The sequence below is a fragment of the Homarus americanus genome, unplaced genomic scaffold, assembly GCF_018991925.1.
Source record: "Homarus americanus isolate GMGI-L3 unplaced genomic scaffold, GMGI_Hamer_2.0 scaffold43075, whole genome shotgun sequence".
In the NCBI taxonomy this organism is placed as follows: Eukaryota; Metazoa; Arthropoda; class Malacostraca; order Decapoda; family Nephropidae; genus Homarus; species Homarus americanus.
Window position 1 is genome coordinate 625,353 of NW_024756438.1, and position 14,416 is coordinate 639,768.

The window sequence follows — 14,416 nt, forward strand, 5'->3', positions numbered from 1 at the left end:
TAAGTTGTGTCATATATAGGGGAGCTAGTGACAGGCAGATGTGACCAGACGCGAGCGCGCGCGCGCGCGTGTGTGTGTGTGTGTGTGTGTGTGTGTGTGTGTGTGTGTGTGTGTGGGTGTGTGTGTGTTATCCTTCTCCATAAAACATGAGGGAAGGGGAAGCTCTTCATCAAAGGTGTGTTATCAGAAAGGTACAAGAGACAGTGGGGTGACTTACACTCAAGTTAATTAATAAGATCAGACTCTCACCTTCCCTTACCTGCGGCGGTGTCCCACAGGTGAAGGTTGGCGATGATTACAGCTTTGAAAGGATTGTAACCATTGTGTTTTTAGGTAACTTTAAAAATACTTAAGTTTACCCTTTATAATAATGATTGTTGTGGTAATAGTTGTTAATGTGGTTGTGGTTGTTGTTGTATTACATTTTTGGGGGGTAAAATTGGTTGTTGAGGGAAATAATAGTTGTTGTGATGATGGTTATATGTTGTGGTAATTGCTGATGCTCTGATTGTAATTGTTGTTGTGAAAATAGTTATTCGTACTGTTACGGGTCGCGAATGGGATATGCTGACGGAGTCGCCCCTTGTGAGCATGTATGATTATGCGGCGAATATCCTGACTTGGGTCCAACGATTGACAACCGTAACAAAGTTAACTGGTCACAGAAGTTCACAACACTTCCACAACAAACACAGGACCCGAATAGATAACCCTCTCCTCAGGTGACAGTAAAGGGGCAATAAAATTATGTCATTTACTAACAACAAAACACAAAGAAATATAAACACGGTGCACATAGAATAATAAGAACCTAACTCCTAACACACAAAATAATCAACTAAATCCTAACCAAACCTACGAACAAATCTAACCTAAACAACATACGGGAAAAGGGGAACACAATGGCGGGAAGTGGGAACGTGGAATTGTACTTAAGGTCTGATGGTCCCGAGATAGCAGAGGAGGTCCAGCCGTCCTGGTCCTCGTGAGAAGTAAGTCAAGTTGTACTGCACATATCCCAGAGGAGTAGTCCAGCCTTGGGAATAGGAGTAACCAGCCAGGGCACTAGCTGAAGGTGTACTACCTGCACTCGGGCAGGAGAAGTCGTTTAGGCTCTGGTATAAGACTATTGAGTAGGTAAAGCAACTGAGAACCGTAGTCTAGGTAGGAGGTGAAACTGCAAGTATGGGCACAAAAGTGACGAATCACCCTCCTAGATGACGTGGACAGGTTGGTTGACGGCAAAGTGCAGATTTGTGACGAGACTACGGCCCGATGAAGGTCAGGCCTTAACAGTACATTAATGGTTGTTGATATATTGACTGCCATTGTAACAGAACTAGACGTCACTCGCCCGACACACTGAGCTTCCATAGATAACACCATAACGTCACTCGTAAAGTTGTTAGTGTGGCTGTGACGTCATTGAACTAGGTCGTTTACGCTGGTTCAGTCATTAAGGTTCCTGGCGTTAAGATTTACGACCTGTTGGTAACGAGCGACTCATTGCAGGTGAAGGAAAAATAACTTCATGACTTCTGCTGGAGGAGGAGGACCTATGTGAGGAGGACGACATGTGTGAGGAGGACGACCTGTGTGAGGAGGACGACCTGTGTGAGGAGGACGACCTGTGTGAGGAGGACGACCTATGTGAGGAAGACGACCTGTGTGAGGAGAACGACCTGTGTGAGGAGGACGACCTATGTGAGGAGCACGACCTATGTGAGGAGGACGACCTATGTGAGGAGGACGACCTGTGTGAGGAGGACGACCTGTGTGAGGAGGACGACCTGAGTGAGGAGGCCGACCAATGTGTGAGGAGGCACGACCTAAGGGAGGAGGACGACCTGTGAGGAGGGCGACTCTATGTGAGGAGGAGGACGACCCAGGTGGGAGGAGGACGACTCAGGAGGAGGACGACCTGTGTGAGAGGTCGACCCAATGTGAGGAGTACGACCTATGTGGGAGGAAGTGACGACTCTATGGGAGGAGGACGACCTGTGAGGGGAGGACGACTCCAGGAGGAGGCCGACCAATGTGAGGAGGGACAATCGCAGGAGGATTTATTCTTGAGTGAGGAGAAGCCCACCAATGGAGGAGTACGACCTATGTGAGGAGTGGGACGACGGATGGAGGAGTGGACGACCCATGTGGGAGGAGGACGACTCTGTGAGGAGGTCGACCATCGTGAGAGGTCGACCAATGTGAGGAGGACGACCCAGGTGGAGGGAGAGAGATTTATTCTGAGTGAGGAGGTCGACCAATGTGAGGAGCACGACCTATGTGAGGAGGACGATCTATGTGAGGAGGTGACGACCTGTGTGGAGGAGGACGACCCGTGTGAGGAGGACGACCTATGTGAGGAGCACGACCTATGTGAGGAGCACGACCTATGAGGAGCACGACCTATGTGAGGAGCACGACCTATGTGAGGAGGACGACCTGTGTGAGGAGGACGACCTGTGTGAGGAGGACGACCCGTGTGAGGAGGACGACCTGTGTGAGGAGGACGACCTGTGTGAGGAGGACGACCCGTGTGAGGAGGACGATCCATGTGAGGAGCACAACCCGTGTGAGGAGGACGACCTGTGTGAGGAGGACGACCTGTGTGAGGAGGACGACCTGTGTGAGGAGGACGACCTGTGTGTGGAGGACGACCTGTGTGAGGAGGACGACCTATGTGTGGAGGACGACCTGTGTGTGTGGAGGACGACCTGTGTGTAGTGTCAGTCACATCTCCCTCAACACTCCCTACACAGCTGTTACTCACTGCATCTATAATTATCATATAACTATCTATCAATTTTCACAATATTATACATAACAAACGCGTATAACATCCAGTAGGTCCAAAGGCTACGGTAAAAATCACATCTGATATAACAGTTGACTCCTGACCATAGTGTAGAGTGTCAACTGACGCACAACACAAGTAAAGGTTTAACCCGCTGTTGTGTTGTTTGTTTGTCGGAACACAACACAAAATAATCTCTATTGAAAGAGCTTTTAACAGCACGTGTTTGTTCATCTCTTAAGTCAACATTGTGTGTGACCTGTAAACTAAGTGTCAGAGAACAGTGATTCCTACACGTGTGTTAGTGTGTGTGTGTGTGTGTGTATGTGTGTGTGTGTGTGTGTGTGTTAGTGTGTGTGTGTGTGTGTGTGTGTGTGTGTCTATCTTCTCCACACGCACACACAATAACACAATGGCGAGTTATAATAGGAGGAGAAGCGACACGATTTCTAACTTAGCCAGATTAAGAAAATACTTTTTATCGCTTCCTGGCTTAAAGACTGGAGGACCGTAGTGACCACATTGTAGTGTGGGTGTCTGTCTGTCTGTATGTCTATGTCTCTCAACTATTTCTTATTCTCTCCCATTACTGCTTTACACCCTACTTAAATACTATATATTATTCATACTTTTTTAATTTCCTTACATTACTTTTCAATTCATTTTTTCTTAAGATTTTCCTTGAGTCGTAAGTAATTTTTACCCCATCTTCAGAAACTTTTCGTTCGTGTTTCTAAAAACCAACATTTACTCTATATATTTTCTTCCTCTTTTTTTTATCTATATTTGGCTTTAGTTAAGTTCTTTATTTTATTGTGGTTTAATTGGAGTCTATGCTAATGATGATGGTAGAAGCTTAATGTCAGCAATACAACTCACTCGCTCGCTCACTCACTCACTCACTCACTCACTCACTCACTCGCTCACTCAGTATACTCCTCGACGTGTAGGAATATAGCCTCGAGTTCTTTCCTTACCAAATTAACATTGTTTGAATCGTTCATATAATTGAAACATTGTTGACTTCGCTCTGGGCTGTCAGAAGCATCATAACATAACATAGCATAATATAACAGAATATAACATATAACACAACATACGACACAACATAAGGCACAACATACGATACGACATGACACGACGCAACACAACACAACACAACACAACACAACACATAGTTTGTCTCGGAGAAAATCTGTGTCGTGAGTAATATTATGTTGAGAAGTATTCTGCTTCCTCATAGTTTGGCTTACTCACATTCTCTGCATATTAATGTTTTACAAAATGACTAATACCCAACTTTACTGTGTGTGTGTGTGTGTGTGTGTGTGTGTGTGTGTTGGCAGTCCTGGTGTGTCTGGGTGGAGAATCCTGGAGGACCTTTTATTAATTATCTACTGAAGGAGGAAAAAATTGGGTACAAAAATAGAACTTGGGTTTGGAGTGAGTTTGGAGGCAGCGTGGGGGGGTGGGGGGTGGGGGGTGGGGGGGGGGGTGGGGGGTGGGGGTGCATCCTGGGTGATGAATAGTAGCATGTGGTACAATAGTGACACACACACACACACACACACCTCTCTCTAAAGAGAGAGAGAGAGAGAGAGAGAACCTGATTTCCCCATGGTGTGTGACCTATGAGACACCCTGTACATTTTTACTTCAGTCTCACGTATCAGAATTCTAACAATTTTACCTCCAGTTTGTACCGCCTTACAGAGCTCCTACTACAAATATGAATTTTTACACCAAGGAAAAAAATATCCAATATGGTTTGTAAATATACGTGGACCTCCAGACAGAAAACCTCTCAAAACCAGCCTCTACCCTCTCCACCACCACCCTCCCATCTACCCTTTCTTCTCCTGTCCTCTCCCCACTACCCTCTTCTCCCCTTCCCCACCACCTCCCATCTGTCTTCTCACTATCACTCTCCCCACCACCCTCTTCTCCACCTCTCTACCTTTCTCCTCTCTCCCCTCTCTCCCCACTACCTCTCCCCACTCCCTCCCATCTACCCTTTCTTCTCCACTATCCTCTCCCCCACTACCCTCTCCCCCACCACCCTCTCCACTATTCTCTCCTCCGCAATAGCATTAAGTATTCTATTTCCTTCTCTTACTCCTTCACAAACCATAAACATGAGAATGGAGACTCGTGTGTTATTTTAAACCAAGCAACATTGATACGGGAACAAATGAACCAACACATATACGGATGCCAACAGCGAGTGAAGCCCCTTCTGTTGGACATGCGTCTCCCCCCCGACACATAACCTGGAACTCGTCAGATATGGGTCACGCAACACACTTTATAATATTTTGTAATCATTGTTTACCCGGGATACTGTAGCCGTGTGGATACAACGTTCGTCTCCTGTCACAAGGGTCGTTGGTCTGAGTGTAGGGCACCCCGATCTACCCAGCTGTTAATGGGTACCTGACATTGAAGTTGAGTGAATGAGAGGAGTCGAGTACAGTGCCATTTACAGTTCCTCCTTATGCGCGCACACACACACACACACACACACACACACACACACCAATATTTCCCCTATACACAAGAGAAATTTGGCGTAAAATACTAAATTGGGGGATGAGTTGAGATATTTTACTGCGGTGTTCTCCTGACAGGCGTGTAATGAGAGAGGACGCCTCGGCAACCCTGAAATTGGTTTCTGAATTTCCCCCAAACAGTATCAGTGAACATGACGTGTTGTTGATTCCAGGTGACGAAGATAATGATCACCTGTTGTCTATTACAGGTGACGTGCTTGATAATGCTCACTTGCTGTTGATTACATGTGACGAGGATAATGCTCACCTGTTGCTGATGACACGTGACGCGGTTGATTACACCCACCTGTGATATGTCAGACTAAAGCAACAACTCTCTAACGCAAAACACTTAATCAGGCGATATAAAGACGTCACCTTCAGACGTCTCTAAAATTCCCAGAATGTCTTTACGAAGAGAGGCGCCGCCAGTAATACTTCCTAGAAAGACAACGGCTCAAAGGAAAATTGCCAGAGAAAGTCTACTCAAGGAAAGGAGTGAGATCCTTGCTGGAGTAAAGGCTTCCTGGAAGTTGGTCGCCCATCGTCAACATCAGAGGTAGAGGAGGCGGTCACTTATACCTTACACGAAGTATTTTTTTTTTGTGATTATAAGAAGGAAATGTAATGAAAAAAAAAGTGAAATATTAAGAATGTTTGAATAAAAACCAGGATTACATATGTTTGTTTTTACGATATACACACACACATACATACATATATATATATATATATATATATATATATATATATATATATATATATATATATATATATATATATATATATATATATATATATATATATATATATATATATATATATATATATATATATCAGGAAAATAATTGACAATAAACGATAATGCAAGTCACGCTCTGTTCCCGTCTGAGCGATAGTGAGAAATATTTCTTGGTGACACACTAAAACACGATAGAGTTATAGACAACGAGGATAAATTCATTTATGTTAAGTCGGGTTCAATGCGCCTCGACAGCTAGATACGTGAAGACAAAAATATAAGCTTTCTATTACAACACTGAAATAGTAATAAACTGCTCTATCATAATGCAAAACGATATCGTATTAGCTGCTGAAACAATTTTGACTCATTGTTATCCTGAATTAATGATTATTGATGGTTTAAAAACTTTCTGTCTTAGTGGTAATACATGAAAAGTTCCTCTGGTGACGCCACGCCTAGCACGAGTGGTTGTCAGCGCTGCCCGGTTTGTTGACGACACTTTGCATGATATGTATGAGTCAATATTGTTTTTTATATATCTTTTATGGACAGTAACAACAATAACAATAAAACAATACGTGACTGTAGTAGAACTTAAAGGTTTCGTATGGTGGTGCGAGTGAGAGGGACACACACACACACACACACACACACACACACACACACACACACACACACACACACACACACACACACACATTAGTTTAGATCAAGTCTGTTAAGTTGGTGTTGGGAGGAGACAGTTACTGTATGTGTGTCTGGTGTTATAAAGCGACTGTCGATACTTAGGCAGTAGTCTGGGTACTGTCATTACATCAATTAGCGAACTACTTGCTGCAGACACACGTGGATTTGATGTAAACAAAAAAATTGACTGAGAGATACAGTAATGTTGGCTGACGTGTTGGGAACGATCTGTACTCAGGCTGGTGAACACGAGAACATTTATAACCAGAATAACACTAAAATCTGTTATCATGGTGGTTATGAAAAGTGTTCTTCCTTTCAATTCGGTTTCAATTCAATTTACTCTGTTGTAGAGAGTGAAGTCATGAGGTTGTCTAAGTTTGTCATAACATCTGGGATTAATTCCTTTCTTGACTCTTCAGTAAAATATATCTCCCTAATTGTTCTTAATAATTTAGTTTTTACAACACTAAAATAATTCATTAATGGTGTGTGTATAAATGTATGTATGTATGTGTTCACCAGAATGTGTATATTACCGTATGTATCCACTAGGAAATGTGTTCACCAGAATGTGTATATTACCGTATGTATCCACTAGGAAATGTGTTCACCAGTATGTGTTTACCAGTATGTATGTATATATGTATATGTATCTACGTTAGGTTCCGCGTGCTTGTCTCTATGCATAATAAAAGCATCAGATTAGAATAATGTTGACTCGTGGTGCGTGCAGTGTGTTGGTGCAGTCAGAGATGAGGCGACCAGGAACCTCGTCTCGACACACCGATCTCTTTACTCATCCAGGATTGAGTTTACTAAGTGAGGTCGTGTGATCACCAGTGTGTGTGTGTGTGTGTGTGTCGTTTTTAGCTTTTACAAGGCTAACCTAACGTGCCGGCATACTCCCAGGGACAGTGTAGGTGCTGGGATCAAGAAGCAGTAGGTCACAGTGTTGGGTGGAGGGAGGCTTGATGTTACAGAGGCGCATTATCATAGACGGGTTTTTTCTTTCATTTTTTCAGTTTTTGTGGATTTTTTTTTAATTCTTTACACGAGGAGCCCTATATACCTACCCTTCTGTCACTCACTTGCTCACACTCACTCACTCACTCACTCACTCACACGCCAGGTATTCCCTCTACCGCTCGTTAATATTATCCCCCATTCATAATAAAACGAAAATAAAAGAAACGATCGATAAGTAAAGGACTTCAATGACCATTCCACGTACAGTTTTTATTTGGCTTTGTTAGTTTTCATATGAGATCAAAGGGTTTAGTTAGCCTTTCATGAGGTCAGTTTAGTTCTGACCGGGTAGATGTGATGAACCTACTGAGAAATATTTGAGACTTCTTCTCTATAATGTGAAGTGTATTGTTATCTGTCAGTTAGTCAGGCAGTCAGTCAGTCAGTCAGTTCAATCAGTCAGTCGATCAAAACTTCACGAAACAACAATAATCTCTGGGGTTAGGTTAGGTTAGGTCAGGTCCCCCATACGCCAGACGACCTATCAGGGACACTGCAGGTATAGACACAGAATACTAAGGTGGGCAATGGGGCTGGCACAACACTCACCCACCTTCGCTTCCCCTAATTTGACAACCATTCACAGGTGGAGGTGTACCAAGCTCAAACCAGGTAATTTTGGATCAAGATGTGAGCGCTGTATCCACTGGCCTGTAGCGCTATATTGTCTTAATGGGCCACACATTAACTAGAGTTATGTTGTGTGTGTAAGAGGTGTGTCCTCAGGTGAAGTTGTGTTATTGTTGTTGTTTTGTGTGTGGTCCAACTCTCACACGCACGAACATTACCATAACCATTAATGCCAACACACATTCTCCACCTCATGCCACCATCTACCACGGGTCTGGCAACACTCTTCATATACAAACTGTATATATATGTATTCTGTTCTATTTATTCCATACACAAAGCTTCAACAGTTACCTTATACTAAATACCCAAAAGTTGAAATATATAATGAATCTCATCTCGGAAAATTGCCTTTATTCATTATACACTAAATTTAATGTTTACTGAATATAGAAACATAAACTTAGGTGAGTGTGTTGACAGTAAAGGCTTAGTCCTGTGAGCTGCTGGTGATCCTTTAATTCTGTCGCAGGGTTTTTTGTTATTCCAAGGAGAATTATATATTTTACGCCGCTAATACACACAAGAGGTATTGTCAACTCAAAAACAACTATTGTAACAGCAGGTCTGACACACACACAGTGGAGGAGCTCAGTTGTTGGAGTGAAATGTGGAAAGGGAAGAAAAGAAGTTAAATAGATGTGCTATTCTATAACAGAAGGACTATTATTACTTAATATCCGCACAAAAACAAAAGCAACAGAACACGTACAAAAATATCCACAATGTTACATTATGCCGTTTATAATTTACATGTTTAATACCTTTTATAGTTACCTGTTGGAATTAATGCTGGATAATTATTATTTACCTGGATTATCTAACATATATACGACGTTACACCCAGGCTCTGAACACTACACCCAGGCTCTGTACACTATACCCAGGCTCTGTACACTACACCCAGGCTCTGAACACTACCCCCAATCTCTGAACACTACACCCAAGCTCTGAACACTACACGCAGGCTCTGAACACTACACCCAGGCTCTGAACACTACACCCAGGCTCTGAACACTACACCCAAGCTCTGAACACTACACCCAGGCTCTGTACACTACACCCAGGCTCTGAACACTACCCCCAATCTCTGAACACTCTGAACACTACACCCAGGCTCTGAACACTACACCCAGGCTCTGAACACTACACCCAGGCTCTGAACACTACACCCAAGCTCTGAACACTACACCCAGGCTCTGAACACTACACCCAGGCTCTGAACACTACACCCAGGCTCTGAACACTACACCCAGGCTCTGAACACTACACGCAGGCTCTGAACACTACACCCAGGCTCTGAACACTACACCCAGGCTCTGAACACTACACCCAGGCTCTGAACACTACACCCAGGCTCTGAACACTACACGCAGGCTCTGAACACTACACCCAGGCTCTGAACACTACACGCAGGCTCTGAACACTACACCCAGGCTCTGAACACTACACCCAGGCTCTGTACATAAACTCCACCAATATTTTATCTGGACCAAATTCAGGAAAAAGCTCATATTTAGTTTAATGTTTTGTGATCGTGTTGTTAATGCTCGTGAAATATCAATGGTATTCACGGACACATTTTCCACTGCGTGTGTAGCGCATGGTAGTTAATGTAATGTTAACAGGTAAAGTGACAGGTTAATGTTAACAGTGAGTTTATATGTTAACTTTACAGATGTAAATGAAGCGAAGCTTATGAAAATTATTTATTATATGTAAAGGATAATTTAGGAGATAATGAGGTAAATTTTCGTTTATAAATATTATATTTCAACAATCACGTGAGTCTGACCCGTGGCACCCACCAGGTCACGACCCGTGGCACCCACCAGGTCACGACTCGTGGCACACACCATGTCCTAACCCGTGGCACCCACCAGGTCGTGACCCGTGGCACCCACCAGGTCACGACTCGTGGCACACACCATGTCCTAACCCGTGGCACCCACCAGGTCCTGACCCGTGGCACCCACCAGGTCACGACCTGAGCATCACCACGGCCTCCCGTGTTTGCACAACACATACAGCGTATTACTGAACGTTAACGAGACCCAACAATCTATTACAAATTTATGATGATGTTGATCATTAATTAATAGTATTAATGATGGTGTGAGTCAACGGTGACCATGTGAGGCGAGTCAACGCTGACCATGTGAGGTGAGTCAACGCTGACCATGTGAGGTGAGTCAACGCTGACCACGTGAGGTGAGTCAACGGTGACTATGCGAGTCATTAAGCACATTAACGTCTTATATTATAAAAAATTTCCATAATAAAATAAACTTGACAACAGATAACATTTACTCATAAGTTTACTGGATAATTAAGGCAGCATCAGGGAGGGAAAGCTCTATGTTGAGACACTGAGAGAATAATAGTTGTTCTCTCCTCCTATCTCCTGTGTATGTGTGTTCTTCCTCCCTTCTTTACTTCCTCTCTACTCCATTTATCATCCTATTACTCTTTCTCTCTCTCCCCTTCCCTCTTATCTTTTTCTTACTTTATCTTTCTCTTTGTTTATCTTGTCTAGGTATGATCTTTATCTGCTTATTTCTTCCTCCTTGTTCTCCTCATTTCCTTCCTTCTCTTAATCATTCACTCTTTCTCATTATATTTCTTCTCTTCTTCTCTATTTTAATCTTTCTCTCCCTTGGTCATCTTAAGTATTCCTCTTACAAATCTTCCTCCGGCACCTCTCTTTTCCTCTCTCATCATCCTCAGTATTTACCCACCCCCCACCCAAATTAAGACAAAATTAAAACTTCCAGGAACTTTTTAATTAATAAACTTAACGCTGTGTGTTATATTAATTAAATTTATCTACCTGTAAACTATACCTGTAAAGTTCCTTCTTTATTACACAGGTAAACTACTAATACTAACACACACACACCTGCAATTTTTATCTTTCAATTGAATATTTACTTTTCTAGAACAAATAAAAAAGTATTATTTTTTTACTTGTCTGTTGGAATTCTAAACTTTCAATATTTATTTTAATAGTATTTTTCCCTTGGGTTATGTTGGTATATTTTTGCTCCAGGTGATATATGTTTTTTAAACCTTTCGTGTACAAACTTATGACAGGAAATACCACAGTTTATTTTATTTCTTTTTTCTCCTCCCGGTTTTGATGTGAGGTTAGGTTAGGTTATAGTTATAGTTATTTAAGAACCAATAGTAAACTAAATCCACAAAAGTCTCGAACAAACTTTTTTTCCTCCTCTAGAAACTTTTATCTCCTGTGATCGTCGGTGTAAGAATTTAATCCGAATATTGAGTTTTTCTTCTTGTTTTAACCTTCACGCGTGTACTACTCTCTTCCCCTGTTGACTCTCGTACAAACAAAAGGCTTATTTTTCTATTATTTATATAGTACTCTTTATTATTATTCTCTACCTGCTGGGGAATTACACACACACACACACACACACACACACACACACACACACACAGACACACACACACACACACACACAGACACACACACACAGACACACACACACACACACAGACACACAGACACACACACACACACACACAGACACACACACACACACACAGACACACACACACACACACACAGACACACACACACACACACACAGACACACACACACACACACACAGACACACACACACACAGACACACAGACACACACACACAGACACACACACACACACACACACACAGACACACACACACACACACAGACACACACACACACACAGACACACACACACACACACATACACACAGACACACACACAGACAAAGACACACACACAGACAGACACACACACACACACACACATACACACAGACACACACACACAGACACACAGACACACACACAGACAGACACACACACAGACAGACACACACACACACACAGACACACACACACACACACACACACACAGACACACACACACACACACAGACACACACACACACACACACACACACACACACACACACAGACAGACACACACACACACACAGACACACACACACACACACACACACACAGACACACACACACACACACACACACACACACACACACACACACACACACACACACACACACAGACACACACACACACACATTAATAACAACTGTAGTGAATAGTTTTAAATTCTATCAATATTTTCATCACAACATCATCGTTGTGGAGAAGAAGGTAAACATCTTTTCCTGGCGATGACTATTTCAGCGTGAGGGAGAGGCAGGAGAGGGGAGCGACGCCTGGCACCTCCGTGGATGCTCCGGCAAGACTGAGCTGTGTGCGTGGCTCTCACTGTCTTATGTACCGGCCAGTGTCATACTCCACACGCGCACACCACCACGTATTCGTCCACGAATGATTAGTCTGTCAAGCTGTAAGATTGACGGACTAGTTTAAAATATTACCCTTCGTGTAGGAATGGCAAGGAATCACTGAAGTGGTTTTAGTTTGTTACGGGTCGCGAATGGGATATGCTGACGGAGTCGCCCCTTGTGAGCATGTATGATTATGCGGCAAATATCCTGACTTGGGTCCAACGATTGACAACCGTAACAAAGTTAACTGGTCACAGAAGTTCACAACACTTCCACAACAAACACAGGACCCGAATAGATAACCCTCTCCTCAGGTGACAGTAAAGGGGCAATAAAATTATGTCATTTACTAACAACAAAACACAAAGAAATATAAACACGGTGCACATAGAATAATAAGAACCTAACTCCTAACACACAAAATAATCAACTAAATCCTAACCAAACCTACGAACAAATCTAACCTAAACAACATACGGGAAAAGGGGAACACAATGGCGGGAAGTGGGAACGTGGAATTGTACTTAAGGTCTGATGGTCCCGAGATAGCAGAGGAGGTCCAGCCGTCCTGGTCCTCGTGAGAAGTAAGTCAAGTTGTACTGCAGATATCCCAGAGGAGTAGTCCAGCCTTGGGAATAGGAGAAACCAGACAGGGCACTAGCTGAAGGTGTACTACCTGCACTCAGGCAGGAAAAGTCGTATAGGCTCCGGTCGAAGACCATTGAGTAGGTAAAGCAACTGAGAACCGTAGTCTAGGTAGGAGGTGAAACTGCAAGTATGGGCACAAAAGTGACGAATCACCCTCCTAGATGGCGTGGAGAGGTTGGTTGACGGAGCAGTTACCAGACGAAGTGACGAGACTACGGCCCGATGAAGGTCGGGTCGTAACAAGTTGAATGTCTGAGCCAATAAGCCATAAATTTATCAATATTACTATTTTGATTCGTTAGGTTCCATCGCACACCATTCACATTATCGTCTGTTCTTCCCAGTCACTATCATAACTATCATGTACGTGACGTCATACTCAAGCTGTCAAGAACCTCCAAGACTGTCAAGGGGCGTCAAGATGTGAGGTCCGTTCCCCCCGATTTTCCTTCCACTTACTATAGGTGTCTCCCTCTGCTGCGGCAACTAGTACAATGTATCTCTCCTGGATAACTTTAGCCTGAGTGGAACTATAGAAATGTTAACGAGAGCTATTGTTTCCCTGTTGGTGGAAGAAAAATGGTTGATAATGGTTGAGACTTAATGACCCTTACGTATAGTTTTATCCTTTATGGTAATTTACTCGTGAGTCAAATAATGTTATAGTGAAAAATTTGTATAATGTAGCGGACTTATAGTTGTATTAGGAGGGCGATAATCTCCAGGTTGTTGACTCGTGTGTGTGTGCGTGTGTGTGCTAATGTGTGCGTGGCCAATGTTCAATGTGCCATGTATGTACCAATGATAATAACAACTGATCAGAACAGAATAGTTATCTAGAATATATGAAGTATTTATACATTTTAAAACTATATAAATCATGTTTATTTCTATATTTTTCTAGAATAATATTATGCGTTTAATAAAGATAAATGTTGATGCAAAAAACATTACACAGCACATAAACATAATCTAAAATTTGGCCAATGAATTTATGAAC

The 14,416-nt window shown here is 42.8% G+C and overlaps 1 protein-coding gene across 1 annotated transcript; it reads left to right on the top strand.

Moving 5' to 3' along the window:
- The first annotated feature begins 1,574 nt into the window (after window positions 1-1,574).
- LOC121856819 (putative golgin subfamily A member 6-like protein 19) lies at window positions 1,575-5,906 on the top strand. The gene is made up of 3 exons (XM_042352545.1): window positions 1,575-1,814; window positions 2,401-2,680; window positions 5,704-5,906. Exons 1-3 carry the CDS (start codon window positions 1,575-1,577, stop codon window positions 5,904-5,906), a joined length of 723 nt encoding a protein of 240 aa, XP_042208479.1.
- Window positions 5,907-14,416: the final 8,510 nt, after the last annotated feature.